Here is a 26166-nt window from a genome sequence, read left to right on the forward strand (position 1 = left end):
TGTTATATAAAAAGAAAAAATGACAAACAAGAGGTTAAAAAACAAAGATTTACCTTTTCATTTGATTACACCCAATGAATGCTATCATTAGTATAATCATCAATGTACAGGGTATATACCATACAGTATGATTACGATCTCAAAGAGATTGCAGATAATAGTCCCATTATTATCTAACAGAGAAATCATACGCTTGGATCCCTTGTAAAAAAGAAATATAAAAGCGAAAAAAGTTAATAGGGGAAAAAAATGGTTACTGGAAAGATTACCAAAAGAAAAATTTAAATGTGGTGACCGTACTTTATGTAGCCAAAACCAAGCTAGAAATACCTTTAGATTGGGTGGTTAGAATGCCTAGGTCAGACAATTTATTACTTGCAAAACTACCCACTTAGTGTACTGTTTAAACAGGTACGCCGGTGGAATTTATAATTTTTTTTTTTTAATCAACTGGTGCCAGAAAGTTAAACAGATTTGTAAATGACTTCTATTAACAAATCTTAATCCTTCCAGTACTTTTTAGCTGCTGAATACTACAGAGGAAATTATTTTCTTTTTGGAACACAGAGCTCTCTGCTGACATCACAAGAACAGTGCTCTCTGCTGACATCTCTGTCCATTTTAGGAACTGTCCAGAGCAGCATATGTTTGCTATGGGGATTTTCTCCTACTCTGGACAGTTCCTGAAATGGAGAGAGATGTCATTAAAGAGACACATGCAGGAGATCTCTCCATAGCTAAATTTGCAGGAATAGAAAGAATAGATCTCACTCAAACTGGAGGTGACAGATATTGGATCCTCTTGCAGAAGAAAGGATGGCGAATAAGGCTGGGTTCACACTACGATTTGTAACTACGGTTCCTGTATACAGCTGGGAGGAGGGGGGCGGGGCTTAATCGCAGCGCCCACACTCAGCCGTATAGGCGAACCGTATTTAATGCATGTCTATGAGCCGACCGGAGTGAACCGCAGCCTCTGGTCGGCTGCTTTTTTCGGCCGTATGCAGTTTCCCGACCTTAGGCAAAAACGCGTTTTTGCCTGTGGTCGGGAAACCGCATACGAAAAAGCAGCCGACCGGAGGCTGCGGTTCACTCTGGTCGGCTCATAGACATGCATTAAATACGGTTCCCCTATACGGCTGAGTTCGGGCGCCGCGATTAAGCCCCGCCCCCCTCCTCCCAGCCGTATACGGGAACCGTAGTTACAAACCGTAGTGTGAACCCAGCCTAACATATGCTGCTGCAACCGGACCAATTAGTAATGGTCCGGTTGGCAAAATGAGCTCAATGCTTCCTCCACAGTATCAAGTCGCTTGATATTTGATAGTAATTTTAATTTTATCATGTAACTAATTTGAGTTATTCACATGCTTTGATTCATTGTTTACCAGTTACCACTGTGACCCTTACGTACATGTATATTTAAAAACACCACAATGTCTCTGACATCATCACGGGCCTTAGGAAGCACCATAAGGTGTGAAACAGCTGTTACTCTTGTGTACATTCCCCACGCCTCCACTGTTTGTGCTCCCCTGTCTTTCCTGATTTTTATTTGAACTACTATGAATGAATAAATGAAGAAAAACGTTCATGGTGAGTTTGCTTTTTGTTTGTGTTTCTTGTATTTGAGGATTTTCTAAACCTCTGTGTAGCACCACTGGAGTCTCACAATAAGGAAAGCTGAGGGATGTTTGGATAGCAGATAAGATGTCTAGGGTGGAGTACCCCTTTAATAGAAGCAACATTTTCAGATAGTTACATCAATCTAAAAATACATAAGAAAAAACACAATTGTCCCACACAATTCTAAATATTACAATTCTTTTTTATTTCCAAATTCCCTGTGCAATAAAACTCCCAATGTGTATGGCCCCACACAGTAATATTGCCTTATCTTGTGCTCCAAAATGTTAGTTAGGCCCCCTCTGTGCCCCATATAGCAGTAGTCCCCCATATAACAGTTGACTTCACCCCCATACTGCCCCCATACAGCAGTAGCCCTGCCCCATATGTTTACTATATAAATATGATTTAAATAATGTGTAATCTCCTGATGATACATTCTCTTAATCTTAGATATCGCATCATGAAAGCATGCTGGGACTTGGAGCCCACACATCGGCCAACCTTTAGCCAGATCACTGATCTCATCAACAGACAGATGAACCTGATCACAAACCAGGTAAGACTGTGTATACTAATGGAAACCTTAGAAAGCACCCAAATAATCTACTATTTCTTAAAGCTATATGATTTACTAAGATGATTCTTATTTGAGTACTAGGGAACAGTGGCAATGCTGTTAGTTGGTCGGCAGTCGTCTAGAATTGTTGGAAATATGTATCCATATCCATCTTCAAAGGCCAGTTCTGGCTTGTACCTACACTACTGTGGGGCAAGTCAAAAGGGAGGGTACCAGCTCAGTTTGGGTCACCCTGGTTCCCAATAAGTGATAAGGACTCCACCTCCCCTTCCCACTGCCATGTTAGGAAATAAAGGAAAAGAATGAAGGCTGACAAGGACCATGTTCTTCATTCTCCCTACAGCGTGAACCAGCTCCATGTGGGTAGCTCTGTGTCTACCAAATTGTTCAGGAGATCATGTGGCATTCCAGGGGTCATGAAGAGATGCTATTTCTTGGGGACATACCAAAACTTCTAAGGGTGGTAACACACCTTTAACTTACCCAGGACGTAAATGTCCTTTTATTTTTTCACAATTTACATTTTGAACTTTGCTTTTATCTTTAAGGAATACGCAAACATCATTCCGGACCAACAAGCTGAAGAATGTACCGATACAAAGTGTGCGGATTCCCAGACGCCTCTCATCAAAGGAAACAACTACCAGTTCTGCTAGTCCGAGACTTACACACTGGGTTCTACAAAGTCAATACCATACATGCAAAGTGTTGGTATAACATGGAAGGACCGTCAGGATTCATTATGTAACATTGATTGGGGCATTAATAGCATATTAAGCTAACATTTGAACATGGTCTCTTGGTTTGGGGACGGATAAACTGTAGCATTTGTGTCATAGCACTGGAAAAGCTAATACTGCCATGTTTTGTTAAAAACAATTCACTATATACTTGATGAACCACTGACAACCATTAACTGACTTACATCTGTCCAGTTCTTATGATATTCCACTTGGGGGATCAAGAACATAAATATGACCAACCAAGAAATGGGGGGGGGGGGGGGGGGCACTTTTTTCCACTTTATTTTTATTTCAATGTTTGTTAACTCCAGTCAGAACTGGACATTTTGATATTTACAGCATTGTATATGTTTCTAAACTGCCCAATATAAATATTCTGTGCCATCTGGATATGCGGTAACAGTACGGTTTCTACATTGGCTTCATGATACATTTGCATCCACACCAGGAAATGTGTCGGCTGAATGTAAATTGTCACCTTTGCTTATATGAAGTTACACTGGCTTATTAGTCAACTCAATGTGTTCACAAATCAGGGTTCACTGAGACCTAGTTAGGGGTTCCTAAGATGATAACAGCAGTGAGCGGTCATTTGAGGAGGGCCCCTCCCCCCCCCTATCATTAAAAATAATGGTATCTTTTATGGCAGAGGGGCCCCAGGACATGGGTACAGCTACCTCTTCTTCATCCCTGGTTACACCAATGGCTGTCAATTTCCCTGGATTATTATTTTATTTTTTTTTGTCTCCGTCATAATCAGGTTGAGACAAAAAATGTAGAGCTAAGTTGCATCAATATATTTACTTGAGTCATTGGAAACTGGAAAAAAAATATGAAAAAAAAAGCATTGCTATAACGATTGTCTGTTAATGGTTTAAACCATACATTATAAGCTATTATGGTATATACTCTATTTGCGATGTTTAAGGCAGCAGTGTTATCACTATAAAGCTATGTGATTATATATTATCTATATAGCACCTATAGCATTAAAGGGTATATCCTATGCATATTGATATATAGGATACTAACACATACATTATATAGGAGAATATCATTATACTAGAATAATCTTGCAGAATGCAAATGTCCGAAACTTATATTAATAAAATGTTGCCAGGCCAGGGCTTCGTATTGGATTGCCTAAGAATTTAAATGGGTATTCCGGCTTTATATATCTTATCCCTATCCAAAGGATAGGGGATAAGATGTATGATCGCAGGGGTCCTGCCACTGGGGACCCCCGCGATCTCAGTGAAGCACCCGGCATTCTGTGCCGGCACTGCCTCTGAGATGGGGACGTGAGGTCATGGCCACGCCCCCTACTGACCTCACATCCCTCCATTCATGTCTATGAGAGGGGACATGACGGCCGTCACGCCCCCTCCCATAGACATGAATGGAGGGGTGTGGTGTGATGTCACTAGGGGGCGTGACCGTGATGTCATGTCCTTGTCTCGTAGGCAGCGCCCAGAACAGAATGCCGGGGGCTGCACAGAGATTGTAGGGGTCCCCAGTGGCGTGACCCCTGTGATCATACATCTTATCCCCTATCCTTTGGAAAGGGGATAAGATGTATAAAGCCAGAATACCCCTTTAAAGGAATTGTTTCTGCTAGAAGGGTCTGACAACAATAGGCTGGTCACATCAGCAATCACCTGTCAGGGGCACTTGCTGTGGCACCTGACACTGTTAGTATGGGACTAAAAAGGTGCATAAACCCTTTCCGTTCCACCCAGAGGAGCCCACAGGTTGTAAGAATAAGGATAACATTATTATGTTATCCTTCCATATAATTACCTCTGGGACGTTGATCCTGACAACAGAGGACAAATCTGAATGAATGGCAGTGCGCATGCGCAGCCAGTGCTCTAATCATGCTCTATGGGATTTCTGAACATTTTTGAGCAGTCAAACCCCACCGATCTACTAGTGATCCCCTATTCTGGATGTAGAGGATACATTTTGATTATGATAATACACATATAACATAGTTAATATGAAGGCATGCACACATTACGCTCTGGTCATTTGAGGAGATTCCATTCAGGGTATGTTGTAACATAGCTTAACAGTGGATATGATTTGCCTATCCTCATTGCTGGTCCTGGGGTTTCCTTTGTTCCCGCAGCCATTACAGCATGATTATTTGTTCTCCATCATCACTAGCTGAAACTGTGGCATCTCACGCATAGTATTCCTGATTTAAAGGGATTCAAGACATCCACGTATAACAGTCATTTGAATTGCTGTCATTTTATACTCATTGTCCCCTGCAGTAACCATTGTTTCTCTGTAACAAGATTAATGAAACATCATATTCAATGCACAGATCATAAAAATCAAAAGGGGTATTCCAGGTTCCACCCCAAGACATATAACTTACTAACATGGTGTTATGATAAAATTGTACTGGATCCAGCATGCTTTTATGTGACTCCCCACGACAGAAAGTTGTGTAGTTCTTTCATTGTCAGTTTATTGTTGTCATAGCAGCTTCCCGGCTTCTCCATCCTAAGACAACATATCATCCTCTGTCATCCTAGGAGGTGTGGCTGGATCTTGTTTCTGAACTCGAGACCCGCCCCGAATGATGTCACCACTTCTGCCCTGCCCCCACAGCCTACATCACAATCCCCCTCTCATATACACATTTATCTTTATTGGGACTTTTAGGGAAATTTGAGGAGTGTTTTTTACCTCATCGCCATGTGCTGAACAATGCCATAGCCAGAGGAGCAGACAGGTAATCAATACTGCAGGTGCTGCAACTTCCCTGATTGTTTAATAGTCTGCTGTAAAATGAGATTTTCTGTAACAGCTCTGGGCAGGGAACTGTCAGGAGTGCTGAGAGAGATTTGCTTCTGCAACCTTTTTTACCTGATGTCGGTGTACCCTTTTAACAAGACTTACATTTTTAAGTATTAAAAAATGACCCATTAGAAAGTTTTGACCATTACTAACATAGTATAGTGCCACCTGATGTTCAAGGTGTATAATAACACACATGTCCATCTAATGAGCCGAGTCCTGGAGGAAACACATGGTTAGTCACTCTCCCCCATAGCCAATAGTGTTGCTCGCGAATATTCGCAATTCGAATATTATTCGCGAATATCGCATATTCGCGAATATAGCGCTATATATTCGTAATTACGAATATTCGTTTTTTTTTTTTTTTTTTTCTTCACAGTACACATCACAGTGATCACCCCTCTCTGCTTCCAGCTTGTGTGGTGTAAAGAAGGCTGTAATACTACTGTGTGAGACTGGCGTGCGAAAATTCGATTATACGAAAATTAGAATATGCTAATTTTCGCATATGCGAATTTTCGCAGTGCTAATTTTGTATATGCGAATTTTCACATATGTTAATTTTCGCATACGCGAATCTTCGCGTATGCGAAAATAAAACGAGAATATAACGAATATGCGAATATTCGCGAATATATACGAATATTCGTCCATATATTCGCGAATATTCGCAAATTCGAATATGGCCTATGCCGCTCAACACTAATAGCCAAGTCTCAGTGTAGTGATCTTCTGTTCACTTCAGGGAAGCCAATAGGAATAGCCTTCTGCCCTGCTCGTCAGGGAAAAGAGTAGAGAATCTGCAGTAGCACAGCTGTAAAGAAGACTCCTTCTGCAGGGAAAGTAAGAAGGGACAATATTATCAGCTGCCAGAGGGGGAAGGAGACTGATTCTGCCCAAAGCTCAGCAGGATGGCTTATAGTAGAACCACAAAGAAGGACACATTTTTAAAGCTAGAAATGGCCCTGCAGTTAATTTTAAAGCAGCTATTAACAGCCTTTCACTATTTTTGGTATAAAGAGGATTCATGGGACAACTCTTTTAACTATACATTGATTATAATAACATGAGTTTTTTTGTTTTGTAATCTATACCTAGTAAGATGATATCATATTCTTCTAAAGCATAATATTAATTTATGTTCCTCTTTGTAACCATGATCAAATTTCAAACATGCTTTTTTAACAACTGGAATCCGTGTCTAAGGCTCGTGAGAAGCCACTAACAGTATTATTTTTATTCTAAATAAATTCTTTACATACTAAACTTGTCCATTTTCTGGCTCTATTTATTAAACATGTTTGTGGTTTAATCGTACAGCATAATACCTCATGCATGAGCAGTAACATATGGTAATGTTGAGAAAGCATTGATATTGTTTTTAAGCAAAACAAAAAAATGGCTAAATGGAAGAAAATGATAAATTATAGACTTGTGCTGCCAAGCTAGTAGAAGAGAAGCTATCCACAAATACACTCCTATTTCTTTGGAGCACCATCCATAGTGCACAGATATTTCTCCTTTCCTCCATTTGAGTGGGAGTGACCAAATTTGAGCTGTTTCCCAGCAGTACTCAACAAAACAAAAAAAAAATCTTGATGTCCTTAAGGGGTTAAAAAGTATATGAAAAATAAAAGATGCATCCAGATTGGTTCCTATGAGCAACTGGTCAACTTATTCTCTGCACAAATTTTCATAAATCTCCCCATTTAAGTTTATTTTATTGGAATACATGTTTCTTAGCAGTACTCACACCTGGACTTTCTTTACCTTACTTCTCTGACCAATCACTACTTTTCCCTGCTATGCCATGATATAGTGCTGGGGAAAGTGCACTGGACTGTACAGGGGTGACGCTGTGCTGGGGAAGGATTTACACAGTACACTACTTAAATGGCATGTGGAAAAGAAGCATGTTTAAACTACTTTCACTACTGACAGCTGTCCAGAACTCATAAGAGGTAAGCTTTGTTTTATTTCTCAGGCAAAGTGTGTACCCTCTGGAGGAGGTAGAAAGGCTCAACATGGATACACACAGTCAAGGCGCCCTCCTGTATGTAGAACGTGGAGACATAGCTTAGCCAATGTTGTGTTCTTTTACAGTCTATCTGCTGATAGAGATAAATGTTCTCTTCCAGGTAGTGAATATAAGACTGATGAAAAGTGAGAACCATACTGGCCAAGACAATAGTCCCCCAGTCTATTTACTCTCTATGGGAGCCACAGCACAGGGACAGTTAAACACTGTGGTCAGCTATCTCCGGAAGCTCCCATAGAAAATCAATTAAGCAGCAGTGCCGCAGCAGCAACCATTGTTCCATTCTAACTGGAGACTGGGGTTCCTGTTCTCGAGTGGGCAGACCCCCTGCAATCAGTTAGTTATTTCCTATCCAGATGTAAAACTCCTTAATTGAGGAGGGAAATCTGTAATTTTTCTAAGTATATCTATTTGAAAGATTTATATCCACAGCATAGGGGATGTTTTAATCGCAGGGGGTCCCATTGGTTGACTCTATAAGAAGTACCATCTATACTTTAGAATATGCCGACCCGAGTATAAGCAGAGGCACCTAATTTTACCACAAAAAACTGGGAAAACTTATTGACTGAAGTATAAGCTAGGGTGGGAAATGCAGCAGCTACTGGTAAATTTCACACAGCCCCCATATACACACAGCCCCCATATACACATCTCTCATATATACACACAAAGCTCCCATAAGGAAATACCATTAAAAGGATAACTCCCGTTGTAACAAAGAAAAAAAAAAAAAAAAAAAAAAAAAAAAAAAAGATATACTGCCCAGGCTGCCATAAAACAAGGGGACTCACCCACCTTCGCCTCCCTGGTGTCCTGTAAATGGCTCCGTTTTTCCACCAGCATCTTCTTCCTGCTTCTGCCGTGGCTCAGTGCTGCCGGTCAGCAAATCTCCGGCTGCAGTGATGAACCCCTTGGCCGCCGATAGGCTGAGTGGCAGTGTGATGCACTGAGCCTAGGTGACCAATGCCATAGCTTAGTGCTTCACACTACTGCTCAGCCTTTCGCTGGCCGAGGCAGGACATCTCTGTGGTAGGCGAAGCAGGAAGAAGATGCCAGCAGAGGAACGGAGCCATTTACGGGACACAGAGGAAGCGACGGCAGGTTAGTCCCCTTTATTGTTTTATGGAAGCCCAGGGAGTATATCTTTTACTCACTCGAGTATAAGCCAAGGGGGGCATTGTCAGCAAGAAAAAAAAGTGTTGAAAAACTCGGCTTATACTCGAGTATACACGGTATGACCCTAAAATAAGCCAGCAACACATCAATAAAAACTGCAGAATTTTTTTTTTCTGCAATAAATAAAATTTATTGTCACATAACTAATAAAAAACATAACATATAAATAAATGTGCATGGACAATACAATTTAGGTGAATTTAAGTTACAATTTCAATGCAATTTGCATCTGAACAAATTACACTTAAGGCAGATGTTGAAGCAGATATTCATTCTTAGGAAAGTATCAGTCATTACGATGTTAGAGCCCCAAATGGTCCTGAACGTAGATGGAAAGTGGTGGAAATATTTTTCTTGTTTTATATGGTTTATGTTTCAATACAATTTTTCACATTCATTGCCCTTTTCTAAACTAACCTTAGGGACAGATCGTACTGATGTACCATCACAGCATTGTGCATTCCTAAAATTAAAAGCAAAGACATCTACCGTTTTCCGTATTCAACTCAGGCTGAGGTGTCTCCACAGTAACAAATGGACCCTTCAAACAGTCCCATTCTTCTTCCTTACAAACATTAGGCAGCCTAGCAAGAAGTAGGGGATAGACAGAAGGAGTATAATGGCAGGATCAGACTACACAGGGTTTTTTTGCAGTCTGTTACCAAAGAAACACATAATTCTGCACAAAAGTGGGAATTGTGCAGGAGTGTCCTCATATTTAATTCTAGATGCGTTGGAATAAAAACAAAAAGGGGTTAACAAAGCCTTTGCGCAGTGAAAGTACATTCATCATGAGATAGTTATAAAGTTAAAAATCTTACTCCAGGGGCTTATCCTCCCATAGGGCAATAATGCACAATACTGACTGCGATATATATCGCAATAACAACATGAGATAAAAACGTCACAAGACCCGACATTAAAAACATCCAAGAAAGGTTGAAACTAATAAGTTCTTCATCTCTACTGGAGTTGACTGTTTGAGAGTGGACATAAAATATGACAACAGATGAGACCAGAGGTCTTAAAGTGCAGTTAGATTAGGATATATTCACATGACTGTATATCTCCTCGCACTCTAGGGCTGTGTTCCCACGCTGCGGCTAATTATCAGTACTGTAGCAAATTAAGAAAATCGCTGTAAAATGCTCTATTTTTACTGCAATTGCAGTCATTCTCTGCAAAAAAGAATGCGATAATCAGCTGCAGAGCTGCTAAATAAATGCAGTGTGTGAACACAGCCTGAGGTTGGAGTGTTGATCCCACTGCATTGCGTTTAAAGCATTTAATACAGATACTGCATTTATGTGGAGAGCACTGGGGTTAGGAATTAGCTCTATATAGCATCCTGCAAACATGGGCAGGTAACTGATAAGGGAGATATTTGTTTCTTAGCTGATGGCTGTTTGCAAAGTTATAAAATCATGTTATACTTCCAAGCTAAATGGTCATAAAGGCCATACTCAGCTGCAGCATGGATGCCTCCTCTCTCCCCATCGCTTCCAGTACTGGGTCTAATACATATATAATGTAGGGCAGGGAGATAGAAGGCATGCATGTTGCAGTTCAGCATGTTCTCTATGGCACTTGAGCTTGGAAGAAAAACATGATTTTATGACTTTGAAAAAAGCCATTAGCTAAGAGACAACATTAGTTTAACATCCCTATCAGCTACCTGCCCATATGTGCAAATTTAAGCATGATACAGAGAGGACACATTCGCTTTAGCATGACTTACCAAGACGGACTGCCAATGAGCTCAAAAAAAGGTCACAGATGTATAATTGTGCATCTTTTTTTGTGGATGTAATGTGAATTATATACAGTCACTGTAGCACATAGACACTGACTTGCAACAAAACCTGCAAATATTAAAGGGTGTCTATCTTTATTTTTCTGTTACTCTTATCCATGGACATTGTATGGTATTGCATCTGAATCCTTTTGCAATTTCAGCCATAGGCAAGTATGGTGCTGTTTGTGAGGAAAAATTAGACCTTTCTCATTTCAAAATCTCCCTTAAACCAAGGAAAGAAGGTCGATCAGTTGCCAAAGTAAGAACATAAGTCATTTTACACTTAGAACTGCTAAAAATAAAGCAGACACTGTATATTTTTAGCTGACCAGTACAATAAATTAGAAACAACAACAGACATTTGGTGCCAAAAATGTTCCGCACAATAAGACAATGACACTAGACCAATACTTAGAGCAGTGTTTCCCAACCAGGGTGCCTCCAGCTATAGCAAATCAACAACTCACAGCAGTAAGTCTGGGAGTTGTAGTTTTGCAACAGCTGGAGGCACCCTGGTTGGGAAACACTGACTTAGAGAGTGGTTTCAGAATAATCTGAAAATAATAGTCCGAGAAATAAAGGAAGCTTTATCAGATTTGTAAGAACTGCCATGTCTAAGACACAGGTGAAAATTCTTCAATTTCATCCAAATACTCCCTTTATAACACACAAACGTAAAAAGCATAGAAAAATGGAACCTGTCATTTGTTTTAATGATTTTAAAACACTATAGTTGTGACAGAACAAAAAGAGAACAAAGGGCGCAAGATAAAATTGTAATGATAATATTGGAGATTCCCAATAACGTACAGGACAGACATAAGAGCAATATAAACATGTTTCACGGTCGGTTGTGCTTAATCATAGTGAGGAACATTATGATTAAGCTAAACTGAACGCGAAACACATCAGGTGCTTACATTGCTCTTATGTCTGTCCTGTACATTGTTGGGAATCTTCAATAAAGCAAGACAATTTTATCTTACTACCTTTGTGCCAGACAATTCTTTTTGTACTGTGTTCGAAAGTATAGCCAGAGGTGTTGCCGCCGGGTCCGCTGTACAAGTTAATTAAATGGGGAAGAGGTGAGCTGTTCAACAATAAACTATGATAGTGGCTCTTTGCAGGGAACTGTGCATGTTGCAGACGGCATCAGAAAAGTAAATGAGATAGAGAGAAATTGCCGCTGAGATCACAGGACACTTACCTACTAATGGAAACGCCCAGCAGACACTTTGACAGCAAGGCTATGTTCACACATAACCGAATCACTGCAGATTTTTCTGTCTGGATTTGCAGAAAAAAATACACTTTAATACAGTAGTGGATGAGATCTCAACAAATTTTCCAGGCAGACATTGACCCAAGCAGCAGATTCTTCAAGGGGTACTCCGCTGCCCCAGCATTCGGAACATTTTGTTCCGAACGCTTAGAGCGGGCGGAGCGATGTCACTGCCACTCCCCTTGTGACATCACATCACACCCCCTCAATGCAAGACTATGGGAGGGGGCGTGACTCCCATAGACTTGCATTGAGGGGGTGTGACCATGACGTCACAACCACCGCCACCAGCACCCAGTGTTCTAAATGAACGTCGGGGGGCTGCACAGAGATCACAGGGGTCCCATCGGCGGGACCCGTGCGATCAGACATCTTATCCCTTATCCTTTGGATAGGGGATAAGCTCTCTAGGGGTGGAGTACCCCTTTAAATCTGAAGCATTTCAACATTTTTTGGTGCACTTGTTGCAAGTTTTTCCCATTGACTTCAATAGGGGGGAGTCAAAAAATGCTATAAAATTCACAATGGATTTTACCATTGGATCCACAGGAAAATCTGCATCCATGGATTTCATTTTAATCTGCAGATAAATTCACACAATTTGGTTCGGGTTTACAGGTGCAGCTTTCCCTGCAGTTTTGCTGCAACAATGATGGTATGTCTAAAGGTTCAGTACTTTGCATACAGCGTAAGTGTTGCTATAACAATCTTTAGCCACGGAACATTATAGAACAATTCAGGACTTAAAGGGGGTTATTTGGATTTTAAAAACATATTCCCTATCCACAGGATGGGGATAAGTGTCTGAGCGAGATCTCCAGAACAAGGTCTGACTCTCCCTGCTAAGCCCTCCGACCCCATCTTCCGAGATATACTCATCTCAGCAGTTATGAGCCTCTCGCTCAACCATTGGCTGCAGCAGCATCCCGCCTCAGTCAGTGATTGGCTGCCGAGATCAATTAATCTTGGATGGTGGGGGGCCTGAGCGTTTAGCATGAAGAGTCAGATCCAGTTGTGGAGATCATGGGTGGTCACAGAGGTCGGAACTTCCACAATTAGATATTTATTAATATGCTTTGAATAGGGAATACATTTATAAAAGCTGGATAACCCCTTTAACACGTACTGGTGATTTTAACTTTAAGAGAAAATATTCTTAATAAATAAAATTTTCTTAGGTAAAGTTATAATTTTTCCTCAAGTTAAATGTTTTTCTCTGCTTAAAGGGGTACTCCGCTGCTCAGCGTTTGGAACAAACGGGGCTATGGCGTCACAAGCTCCCGGCGCCGACTCCAGCGTTTGCAACAGTTTGTACCAAAGGGGTACTCCAGCAGAGTACCCCTATAAGGATAGGCCATCAATGTGATCGGACAATAAGCAGAATATAGGGACAAATTATCTCACTGCAACCAACAAGGCAGAAAAAACTAAATCATGAAGGACATAAATATATAGATTTCTCATCTGCTTAAGATGAGAAGCCTTTAGATATAACAAAAAAATAAAAAGCTATTCAGTGCAATGCAGAAAAAAAAAAAAAAAAACTTAAAAAGGGGGATGTATGATACTGAAATAACATGGATGCTTTCTTTCAGAAAAACAGTGCTACCTTTGTCCAGCCCCGCATGTCTTGCTAATCTCATACTTAGAAAATGTATGTGCAGGAAGATGCAACTCAGAGAAAGTTTTATTAGATAGAAAATGTTAAAACACTGTTAGTTTTCCAGTACTTGGTAACTGATGACTTACCTTAGGATAGACCATCAATATCTGATGGGCAACACTAAGCATCCGTCAATCCTCTGTTTGGTGGGGCAGCAGAGTCTGGATGTACACAGTGAATGGGACCAGCATGACCACTACCCAATAAATACAGCTGGGGCTTCCGCCTCTATTCACTTTGTCACTGTTTCCCAACCAGGGTGCCTCCAGATGTTGCAAAACTACAATTCCCATCAACGGCATGCTAGGAGTTGTATTTTTGCAACAGCTGGAAGCACCCTGGTTGGGAAACACTGCACTATGTAAATCCACATGCTGAAGCTCCACCAAACAGCTGATTGGTGGGGATGCCAAGTGTTGGCACCTCAATAATCAGATACTAATGCTTGATCTGGAGGATAAGTCCTAACTACTGGTCTAAAAACTGGTCCTATTATGAAATAATAGACAACCCCAAAAGGGCATCAGAGTCCAAATTCATAACCACATGAATCCTGTAAATCTGAGAAAGCCACAAACAGAAGTGGAGATATAGGTGGGGCTTTTATATGCCCACTTGTTCTGTATATGCCCTGCGTTCTTCGGAGGGTCTAGATCCACTGTGACCCACAGCGATATCCCGTACGAAGCCCCACTCTCCTCATGAATGGAGGCGTGTGGACCACTACACAAAGTGGTGCCGACACACTCCCTCTATGACAGTGTTCGTGTATCTCCGGCTCTCCCACAGATACACATGGAGGTGGCATGTTGGCTACAGCTTTGTGCCGTGGTCGACACTGCATACATGCAGTAAGTCGGGGCGTCAGGTGGGAGAACGTGGGGGCCCCATCGGTCGGACCCCCGCAATCTGACACTATGGATAGGGGATAAGTTTTGTTATAGTGCATAACTCCTTTTATAGGGCTAAATGCGTCAATCACTAACTTACCCCTATTGGTTGCTATAGACATATACTCTGATGCCCTTTGGGATGATCACAATAGGCCCATTTTCATCACATCCCGATAGGCCCAGTTTTTGTTTAAGAATTTTTCAATGTTCCAGAATCAATTTCTACCTAATAAAACAGAGTCTTTGCTTTACCTCAGCCATGTCCTCATTCCCTGTCTCGTTTTAATAATTTCATTTTTTAGAGATTGAAAGCACCTCATTTCTTTAAAATTGAATTATAGTGTGGAACCCTTCTGCTTTTGACTTATTGATAATCTCATACAACCCTTCTAAATATCAAAGTAAAGTGACTTAAGAGAGGACATCTGTCAGCCAGACAAGCCCCAGGGCATCACCACATTAAAGAACCTAAAATGTTACCAGATGGAGACATAAAGTGCGTTTTATGGCACTTTTCAGGTCATAGTGTAGCTTTAGGCGGGAACATTTTCCTGTCACTTGACAGACGCTCTCCTGGCAGCTGATTGTCTCCGTAGTTTGTAGAGAAACGTACAGAACCTGTAGTGCTCAATACTGTCTTTTCAGGTTGGATCACACAGAACTTGGTTGATCCAACAATACATCTTCCTCCAAAACACTGTCTCCTAGTTCAGTTTTGATTTGTGCAACACCAAGTCGGTATAGGGTGTCTCTGATGACCACTTCTCCGGGCTGACAGCTCTGGACAATGTCATGAATCTGTCGGTTCACAATCTCTCGGCTGGTCAGAAAGTCGATCAGCCTATTGTAAAGGTAATAGTGTGTGGCGTTGTCAAAGTTAATGGGGTGGTGGCGGATGTTACTGGTTTTGCTATCTCCGATGGCTGTGATGATTGCACTGTAAGGCTCCATCTCCCGACACAATGAAAGTGAGTGGTGGCGAGCGGTCGGGTCACAGGCTCCATTCTGCTCTGCCACGGCGTGGACAATTCTTCGGGACTCAGACTTGGTAACAGGATGTACAATTGACGGTTCATTGCCCATGATGTCCACGCTGTAATGTCTGTCTAAGAGTTCTGGGCAGGAAACATACTGAGACAAAGGAACAAAATATCATAAAAACTGGACAAGATTACCTGTACAGATGGGTCATATTGTTACAGCATTTATAATGATTAGATGTCATATTTATAATAAAAAGTCAAAACATTTTCCAATTTTCCTATGTGAATCCTAATATTTTTTGATTCTTTAGTTCTAGAGATTGCAATGTGATGTCTATGTGCATGGTTTGTTACAGTTCATTTATCAGGGCTCTGGCTTTTTATAAGCCGAGAACTTAAGTGATCATCTTATGACTAGCAAAGATCTGAAAACTCTTGAAGTAGGGCTGCACAATATATCCCAATAGCATCCCGATTTGTTGCAATATGGTCCCCCGGGAAAATTTGCGATTACCTGCAGGAGCAGCCTGGCACCATATAAAAGCACGCAGGGTATGGTGCTGGGCCACCACCGAAATTCAAATGCTAAGTCAGTGTTTACTAACCAGGCTGCCTTCAGCTGTTGCAAAACTATAACTATTAGTAGGCCCAGAAAGCCAAACTCCATGCTGGGAGTTGTAGTTCTGCACAGCTGGAGGCAGCCTGGTTGGGAACCGCTGTAAGTAACTGTAAATAATAATAGGGGCACAGGGGAAACATGAAAAACCTGATGCCCACCTAGCCCCGGCTCCCGTAGGTCTGTCGCAGATCCTGATCTCTTCGGTATGGTCCTGGTGTCTTCTCTGTGGCTCCCGACAAGCAGCTGGTTCCAGGACATTTAACGCTTAGCCAATCAGTGGCCACAGCGGTGTCATGTGTCAGGCCAAAATGGCTGAGCAGGAATGTAATTTAAGTCCCATAAGGCATCAGACTGCATGGAGACGAAGGTGATCTGCGACAGACCTATGGGGGACCAAGGATAGGTAAGCAACAGGTTTTTTTTTATGTTTCCACCGTGGCCCAGTACAGCATTTATGGGGAAGATGCGACATGGGTGGGGGGGGGGGGGGGGGGAGAGATATGACAGAGGAGAGATGTGACCAAAAGGGAGGTGTGACAATGGGGGATGGACATGAAATGGGGGATGTGAAATGGGGAAATAGTCGTGAAATGGGGGGGTGGGCATGAAATGGAGGTGAACGTGAAAATGGGAGATAGAAATTAAATGGAGGATTGGACATTAAATTGGGATTTCACCATTTGTTTATTATTTTGCAATCCCATTGTGTACCTCTATAATCACAATTGTGCATTTTCTTCAAATCGTGCAGCCCTATCTTGAAGTAACCAATGAAGAATTTCATTCAAATAAAACAAGCATCAGGAGATCTTGATAAGTCAGGAGCTGATTCAGAAAGCTGTAAAACTTTACTTACATATATAATAAAAAAAAAAAATTTGGGTTAATGTAATTATCTCATACATAATATTCCCATTCCCATGCTGGGAATATTTCAAAACATTAAAGCGTTACTGTCATTTAGAACACCATTTGACATGTTGCTCAGACATGTAAAAAGTTGAGACTGCAGCGGGTCTCAGTTCTCAGACTCACTGTGATAGTGAATAATAAGCCAGTGAAGTGTATGGCAGCATGCTCCTCACCCTCCGGCTGTCACTCAAGCCCCAACCCTTTTTACTGCCTAGGAGTGAAAAGGTAAAATTTGCCGGCCAGGGAGTGGAGCGTGCTGCTGGGCACTTAGGACCGAGATCCGATGTATTCAAATCTTTTCACGTCTAAGAAACATCTCAAAAGTTGTTCTAAGTGACAGCGGCGCATTAAAAGCAAAGTGTATCCATAGGCATCTATTGTCCCTCTGTCAGCCAAAAGAATGCCCTTTTTGCCTCCTTTTTTCACAATATAAAAATAACATAGCATGTTCTTGAATACGAAGAAATACCGTATTTATCGGGGTATACCACGCACTGGCCTATAACACGCACCCTCATTTTACCAAGGATATTTGGGTAAAAAAAGTTTTTTACCCAAATATCCATGGTAAAATGAGGGTGCGTGTGTGCGCCTGTATACCCCCGATACACCCCCAGGAAAGGCAGGGGAGAGAGGCCGTCGCTGCTGGCTTCTCTCCCCCTGCCTTTCCTGGCGTTTAGAGCCCTGCTGCCAGCCCTTCTCTCCCCCTGGCTATCGGCGCCGCTGCCCGTTGTGTCCCCCTGACTATCGGTGCCGGCGCCCCATTGCCGGTGCCGATAGCCAGGGGGAGAGAAGCGGCGCCGACAGCCAGGGGGAGAGAAGGGGCAGCGGCACCCGTTGCCTCCCCCATCCCCGGTTGCATAATTACCTGTTGCCGGGTTCGGGTCCGCGCTGCTTCAGGCCTCCGGTGTACGTCCCCTGCGTCGTTGCTATGCACTGCACGGCGCGGCGCACTGACTTTATGTGCAGCGCATAGCAACGACGCAGGGGACGCAGACCGGAGGCCTGAAGCAGCGCGGACCCGACCCCGGCAACATGTAATTATGCAACTGGGGATGGGGGGAGGCAACGGGGCAGCGGCGCTGGCAATGGGTGCCACTGCCCCTTCTCTCCCCCTGTCTGTCGACGCCGCTGCCCCATTGCCGGCGCCGCTTCTCTCCCCCCTGGCTATCGGCGCCGGCAATGGGGTGCCGGCACCGATAGTCAGGGGGACAGAACGGGCAGCGGCGCCGATAGCCAGGGGGAGAGAAGCGCCGGCAGCAGGGCTCTAGACCCCAGGAAAGGCAGGGGGAGAGAAGCTGGCAGCGACGGCCTCTCTCTCCCCCTGCCTTTCCTGGGGGTGTATCGGCGTATAACACGCACATAGACTTTAGGCTAAAAATTTTAGCCTAAAAAGTGCGTGTTATACGCCGATAAATACGGTACTATAAAGAAAAAAAAAAACATACCACACCTATGGGATCCTGTGGGTGACCTACCCATCTATATGCCTATACAGTAGGCTATGTCATGGCCTTACCTCATAGGTATACATCTTGAGCTTTTCCCAGCATATACATTAAATAGAAGCTGGAACCATGATGTGAACAGAGCCAAACAGATAATATTGCATTGAGTGCTGAAACACAACCGCATACCTTTGGTGGCTCTGAAGGGTCTGAGAAACACCCTTGATTCTTCCCCCACATCTGGTGTGCCAGATCTGGATAACAGAGATCGGCACATAGAGCCACCTGTGTTGCCATATCTACCACGTAGACAGGAGGCCAGTGCCGGGATGAAGCCAGAAGATCCACATGATCCCGAGGGCTTTCTCCACGCACAATGTATTTGGATCCACATACCACCTAAAGAAATGAGAGACATAATAATCATGTATTTACAATGGCAGCCACCACAATAGTTCACAGCACAGACCAGGAAATAGTTTTTACATAGCAGATTAGCATTGTTGAAACCAAAAAAACAGACTCTTTAGTTAAAAAGAAAATCAGTAAGACAACATCTAATGATCCAGGATATTACAGGGTATAATACTGGTTGAGAAGAAGTGGAGTGTCTCTTTAAGAATTTGACTTGGACTCCCTCATAAGTAGCAGTGTCATACAATGGTTGCATGAACCAACAGATGTTACAGGACTCTGATATAACCAGGCAGCCCTACTACACTCTGATGTCTTCCATCAATGGAAACAAATCCAACTCTTTTTTAACCAGAATTGCAATCACGATATATAAGGCTAATTTCACACTATGATAGAGGTTCCGTTAGAAACGTACATTAAGGGCTCTTTATTTTTTTTCACTTTGACCGCCCTTAATGTCCGTTATTGTAATGGAGCCTAACAGGAGTCATAACGGGCAAAGAGGATCCCATTCACTTATTGTGGTGGAAGATAGCGGGAGAAAAAGACGTCACATGCACAAATTCTTCTCCCACTATCTTCCTAACGGAAGTCACTTGCCGGGCACAAACGGTAGTTTGAAAGGAGCCTAAAGTGTTTGATGGAGGGAGAGAACTCTGTGTGGCCATCAACACCCTGCAATGCAATTGCAGGTACCGGCTGTTTATATGGCTGTTTAAAGGCTCCCAGGTCTGCCAGTGGTGTCTGCTTATTAGAACATGGTGGAGATAAGTATGATAAAATAAATTATATGTACCAAAAAAAGGGTGTAATGGAAAATACAACTCTTTCCGCAAAAAAAAAAAAAAAAAATACTTAGATTATTAAATGAAATGCAGACCTGATTAGCCTAGTCATTAAAGGGTTAAATCTTTTATATTGTTCACGGTAGTCTTTTAATATTTTTACAGTGACATCTTAGGACGCATTCACACTACAACATTTCCAAATGGAATTTCGATGCATTAGAGTTCCACTGCTGTCGGTAGAATGGACATGTGTGTGTGGAGGAAGTGACGGCGGCATGAGCTAGGCCGCGCGCTCCGGAGCTCCGCCCTCCGACCCCCCGGGCCCTGGCTATGCACGCCGGAATGTTCTGCAGGTAGCCGATAGAGCCGACGAAGATGGGACATCTACCTGGTGCCTTATCTGAACTTACCGTGGGTTCCGGGAACGCGATGGCTGGATCGTTTGGAGCTCTGGAGGAAGGAGGTGAAGAGGATTGTGGGGGAGTGTCTCTTCCTGGACATGTTGGAGGGGGGGAGCACGGGGGTTGCTGCTTGCGGTACCCCCCCCCCACTGCTGATGCCGGGGGCTCCCTGCGTTGGATTAAGCCCGGTCTTTACTTAAGCGGATACCGCTGTCTCTCCACACGTATGCGGCCAACCTGGTCTGTGGATTCTCTTCCTCTCAAGTCGGGTGAGACAGACTCTCCTTTTGTTATTAAGAGTTTACTGTGGAAATGTTCCCTGAGTAAGGGATTCAAATACTAAGAGAGACCGTTCTCTCTCCGGACCCATGGTCCCCTTTATACGTCCCCTTGCAGGTATATTTGGCCCTAAGAATGTAAAGGAGGACTTTGCTAACTTCGCCATTTGCAACAGCTGCAGTCCTCAGTGTGGCTCCACTTGTGATATTGATTGCTGGATACTGTGGAGGCTCCGGTGAGTGGAACTTGCCCTGAGATACTACTGCTCTTATTTGAAGCCCTCCTTTCAGACTCCGTTCTGATGAAGATATCCCTCTCTTTTATGTGCTCCATTAGACGTATACTGTGATACTTCAGCTTAAAACTCTATCCTTTACAATAGATTTGTGATCCCTACATCTCTCTCTCTCTAATATACAGGATGTATCCTGGATCAACAGCTCAAAATGGACACTAAGCCTCAATAGGGGCCCTCCGACCTCCCAACAAATTCTTGTTGACACAAGGACTGTTATGTTATTGTATATCGACCAGTATGAAGTGTATGACTTGGGTCTGGGAGGCTTTGCCTGGGTTACAACCCAAATGTATTCACGTTGTATAAATTGGATTAGGGGTCAATCATATCCTGCTGCTTCCTTGCTCAACTTTGTGGCATTGAGGCCCCACCCTATTCCTCTATGCTTTTAGAGGGCATGTACTTACCTGTGAATGCATACCTTATAATTCTATGGATAATGTAATGTGTCATTTTTTGCTATCTGTATATTGCTAGAGCGGATCGATATATATTCTGGTTTGATCTGGTATAACTTGTTTATTTTTGTGACACGTTACTTCATTGAGACATTAATGTAGGGGGGGGGGGTGCTCTCTACGTATTGGGTTATTTGTTGGTCGAAAGTAACAGGGGGTAGTTTGTTAACAATGGCACCGAAAATCCAACCTAGAAGATCGGGGGGGGGGGGGGAACTCTCCACAAGAGGATAAAGGTGTAGCAGGGAAATTAGATAAGATGTGGAAGTCACCTATGACAGGTATAAAAACTAGAACGCAAAAGGACTCCTCCCCTGGGAAAACAGGCTCCAGATATTCAGCCCTTGAGGTGGAAGAGATAGAGGATAGACAGCCAGAAACCCCTGTTGGGACTCAATTATTAGAGGAAATTCTGGGTCGGGTTAAAAAGTCTAATCACTCTATTGAGGAGCTAAATAAGCAAATGGGCACTGTGTTCACCGAAATGTCATTAATTAGACACGAAATGACTAAAATGAGAGAGAAGATTGCCTGTCTGGAGGAAGAGGCTCCAAAAACAGAGAAGAGGATTAATTCCTTAGAAGAGGAGGTGAAGGGACTAAAAAGGGATAATGGTACCATCAAAGATAAACTCACAGACCTTGAGGACAGGTCTAGACGTAATAATGTAAGGATGGTGGGGTTCCCGGAGGGAGCAGAGGGGGAGGAGGCCACTGTGGATTTTTGTAGTAAATGGTTGAGGGCAACAATAGGGGTGGAACATCTTACCCCAACGTTAGGAATTGAACGGGCCCATCGGGTCCCGAGGTAAATGCCCCCCCCCCCCCCCCCCCCCCCCAGGACCGTATTAATAAGAGTTTATTCTTCTCAGGATAGAGACGGGATTCTAAAGGAGGGCAAGGGAAGTAAGGGATATTCAATTTAATGGGCAAAAAATCTTTCTGTATCCAGACTTCTCTTGGGAGACGCAGAGAAGGCGGGCATCATTCAGAGGAATAAAAAGACGACTAAAAAATGCAGGGGTGCCCTTTTCTCTGCTATTCCCAACCAGAATGAGGTTGGAATATAAGGGCAGAGTCATGATATACAGAACACCACAGGAAGTTTCCGACTGGATGGATAAAGAAGGTATTTAGATTACCAGGTACCATAGGAATAAGGCGTCCATTTGTTATCCTTCTCCTCTTTTCCTTAAACGTATACGTCCTGGGGGGGGGGGGGGGGCCTTTGGGGAGGAGGGGGGAGTGAGGGGTTTCACTAGGTTAGAAATACACAGTAGAAATACAGTGTATTATGGGGAAAGGGGAGGGGGGAGAACCATGGTCCAGGGAAGGGGTATCGCCTTTTTTTTTTTCCCCTCTTTCTTCTCTTAGATTATGTCAACTCTTAAATTGTTAGATTAGAATGTGCAGGGAATGTCAAATAAGATACAGAAATGTGCTATATTCGATTCTATTCAGAGACACCTCCCCGCGATAATTTTCTTAGTCGAAACACATAGATCAAGGGAAGAAAATACTTTATGGAGAAGATGGGCTAAGGAAGAATTCCATTTTCAATTATCTACATATTCCCCTGGGGTTTCATTATTTATCCATAGGAAAGTACCATTCGAAACCAAAAACGTCAAGATCGATAGATATGGTAGATATATATTTCTTTATGGGATATGGGAAAATAGGCTTATTATTCTGGCCTTTGTCTATATCCCTCCACCATTTAGGTTAGATGTACTAAGAGAATTAGTGACTTATAGTGAGAGTAAACAACATTCAGCTCTGTGGATAACTGGAGATATGAATAATGTAATGGATCCCAGCTGCGATAGATTCAAGTTAGGCAAAATGGTCAGTGGAAAGGATACTGTATTGTCAAGATACTGCAGAGAGATGAGCTGGGTGGATGGGTGGCGCAAGCTTAATCCAGGGGTTAGGCAATACTCATGTTTTAGTACCTCATATAATACCGCCTCTCGAATAGATTTATGTCTTTGTGATAAGAATGCTATGACCTGGACTAGCAGGATTTTATATAAGCCAAAATCCATCTCTGATCATTGCCCAGTGGTGGTTGAGATTGGTGGAGGTGAGAGAAATGGAAGGAAATTGGAATTCCGTCTCAACCCCCACTGGATAAGGTTGGTAGGAGACCACGACTGGTTTGTGGGGGAGTTAAAATCATTCTGGGAGATTAATCAAAACTCAGCAAGCCCACAGATTATATGGGATGCCATGAAGGCATATCTGAGGGGTTTATATATAGGGCGGATTGGGAAAAAAAGAGTATGTCCAGGAGGAAACAGAGTTAAGTACCGTATTTATCGGGGTATACCACGCACCGGCCTATAACACGCACCCTCATTTTACCAAGGATATTTGGGTAAAAAAAGTTTTTTACCCAAATATCCATGGTAAAATGAGGGTGCGTGTGTGCGCGTGTATACCCAGATATACCCCCAGGAAAGGCAGGGGGAGAGAGGCTGTCGCTGCCCGCTTCTCTCCCCCTGCCTTTCCTGGGGTCTAGAGTCCTGCTGTCGGCCCTTCTCACCCCCTGGCTATCGGCGCCGCTGCCCGTTCTGTCCCCCTGACTATAGGTGCCGGCGCCGATAGCCAGGGGGAGAGAAGCGGCGCCGACAGCCAGGGGGAGAGAAGGGGCAGTGGCACCCATTGCCGGCGCCGCTGCCCCGTTGCCTCCCCCCATCCCCGGTGGCATAATTACCTGAGTCGGGTCCGCGCTGCTGCAGGCCTCCGGCGTGCGTCCCCTGCGTCGTTGCTATGCACGGCGCGGCGCACTGACGTCATGCGCCGCGCCGTTCAGCGCATATCAACGACACCGGGGACGCACGCCGGAGGCCTGCAGCAGCGCGGACCCGACTCAGGTAATTATGCCATCGGGGATGGGGGAGGCAACGGGGCAGCGGCGCCGGCAATGGGTGCCGCTGCCCCTTCTCTCCCCCTGGCTGTCGGCGCCACTTCTCTCCCCCTGACTATCGGCGCCGGCACCGATAGTCAGGGGGACAGAACGGGTAGCGGCGCCGATAGCCAGGGGGTTAGAAGGGCCGACAGCAGGGCTCTAGACCCCAGGGAAGGCAGGGGGAGAGAAGCGGGCAGCGACGGCCTCTCTCCCCCTGCCTTTCCTGGGGGTGTATCGGCGTATAACACGCACACAGACTTTAGGCTAAAAATTTTTGCCTAAAAAGTGCGTGTTATACGCCGATAAATACGGTAATAGAGTGGCCGTATTAGAAGCTGAGATAAAGGAGAATAATGGAGGAGATAAGCTAGTAGAACTTAAGACAGCCCAGGAGGAGTATAAGGAATATCTCTTTAAAAAAAAAAGCACAGAATAAACAGTTTTTTATGGGACAATTTAACGTTTTTGAAAAAGGCAAATCTAATAAGGTATTAGCAAATTTACTTAAGAACCAAGGAGATAATAGAGGCATTGTAGCCCTTAAGAGGGAGGACGGTAAAGTCACTATAGATAGAGACGAGATTGCACGAATGACCAACTCCTTTTTCTCTAGCCTATATACATCTAATAATATAAATAGAGGGGAAGTAGTGAAATTTCTAAAAGGGATAAATATTCCAGGTATAACAATAGAGCTGAGGGACTCGCTGGAGGAACCTTTAACCCTCCAGGAAATAGAGGCGGCCCTTGCGTCTATTAAGGGGAATACATCCCCTGGAACTGACGGCATCCCATTTTAGATCTATAGGAACTACTCATCCTTTTTACTTCCAAAATTATTGGGGACAATTAATGAATCCTGGAGGGGGGGGCGCCTTAACCTAAGTCTGTGCGCGAGGCTAACATTACTCTGATTAGGAAAAAAGATAAGGACCCCCTGGAATTGAGCTCATATTGTCCCATCTCATTGTTAAATACCGATATAAAATTAATAGCAAAAGTGTTGGCGAGAAGGCTTGGGAAAGTTGTGGAGGTTGCGGTAGGTAAGGAGCAGGGCGGTTTTGTGCCTGGAAGAACCGTTCAAGACAATAGCAAATGTTTATATTGTATATGGTGATATTGTATTCGCATTGACTTTTTGAATGATGCTGTACTTATGGTTGGTCACTGCTGAATACAATTGATTGTAACCATTTTATATCTATTTAAAAATGAAAATAAAAGAGTTCCACTGCTGTCAATGGGATTCCGCCTCACAGTGCACACTATGGAATTTCAGTGACTGAGCTTTCCGCCACTGAATCTCCTCTGCTGAAAGAATGAACTTGATAATTCTTTAGACAGAATACCACATGGAATACATTGTTGTCTATGGGGACCGCGGTCCTAGCGTGGAATGATTAAGTCAGCACCGGCAGCCCTTGAAATCTCTCCCCTGAATATTTCTGGGCAAATATTCTGTAGTGTGAATCTGGCCTAAGAGTCTGAGCAGGGAGGTGAGTGGTGAAGGCCCCAATGGCCACTGCTTCTCTTGGCCCATTCATATATCAGCCCTGGCTAAGGCTGTGTTCACACATCTCACAGAGATTCGGTCAGATTTGACAGGTAGAATATTGCAAAATGCAGCACTATGTTTCCCGCAAAAAAGAGACAAAAAAAAAAGACAAATCTAGATAGAACCAATAATAAGTCAATGTGGTCTGTCAGTTGCTGCTGGTGTCCGAGATGCAAAGGATTGAGCCCCGCATGATGCGGTTAATGATGAAAACTAGAGATAAGCAAACTTACAGTAAATTCGATTCGTCACAAACTTCTCGGCTCGGCAGTTGATGACTTTTCCAGCATAAATTAGTTCAGCTTTCAGGTGCTCCCGTGGGCTGGAAAAGGTGGATACAGTCCTAGGAGACTCTTTCCTAGGACTGTATCCACCTTTTCCAGCCCACCGGAGCACCTGAAGGCTGAACTAATTTATGCAGGATAAGTCATCAACTGCTGAGCCGAGAAGTTCGTGACGAATCGAATTTACTGTAAGTTCGC

At 43.4% G+C, this 26166-nt stretch overlaps 2 protein-coding genes across 15 annotated transcripts in view; one reads left to right on the plus strand and one right to left on the minus strand.

Moving 5' to 3' along the window:
* CSF1R (colony stimulating factor 1 receptor) overlaps positions 1-7019 on the plus strand; it is a 76522-nt gene extending 69503 nt beyond the window's left edge. The window contains exons 22-23 of the mRNA XM_056516975.1: positions 2080-2185; positions 2755-7019. Of these exons, the coding sequence (XP_056372950.1) occupies positions 2080-2185; positions 2755-2862 (214 nt within the window). The 3' untranslated portion in view covers positions 2863-7019. The remainder of the gene's footprint in view (positions 1-2079; positions 2186-2754) is intronic.
* Positions 7020-11669: 4650 nt separating this feature from the next.
* Positions 11670-26166, minus strand: part of HMGXB3 (HMG-box containing 3) — a 78755-nt gene continuing 64258 nt past the window's right edge. For 8 of the 14 annotated variants that reach the window (XM_056516960.1, XM_056516964.1, XM_056516962.1 and 5 more), the window contains exons 19-20: positions 18765-18974; positions 11671-15744 (exon numbers count right to left, since the gene is read on the minus strand). In XM_056516960.1, coding sequence (XP_056372935.1) covers positions 15265-15744; positions 18765-18974 — 690 coding nt within the window. In that variant the 3' untranslated portion in view covers positions 11671-15264. Of the gene's footprint in view, positions 15745-16810; positions 17067-18764; positions 18975-26166 lie in introns of those variants that run through there. The other 6 variants (XM_056516970.1, XM_056516958.1, XM_056516969.1 and 3 more) reach the window with 3 other exon arrangements.

This window comes from Hyla sarda, chromosome 4 (genome assembly GCF_029499605.1).
Source record: "Hyla sarda isolate aHylSar1 chromosome 4, aHylSar1.hap1, whole genome shotgun sequence".
NCBI classification, from domain to species: Eukaryota; Metazoa; Chordata; class Amphibia; order Anura; family Hylidae; genus Hyla; species Hyla sarda.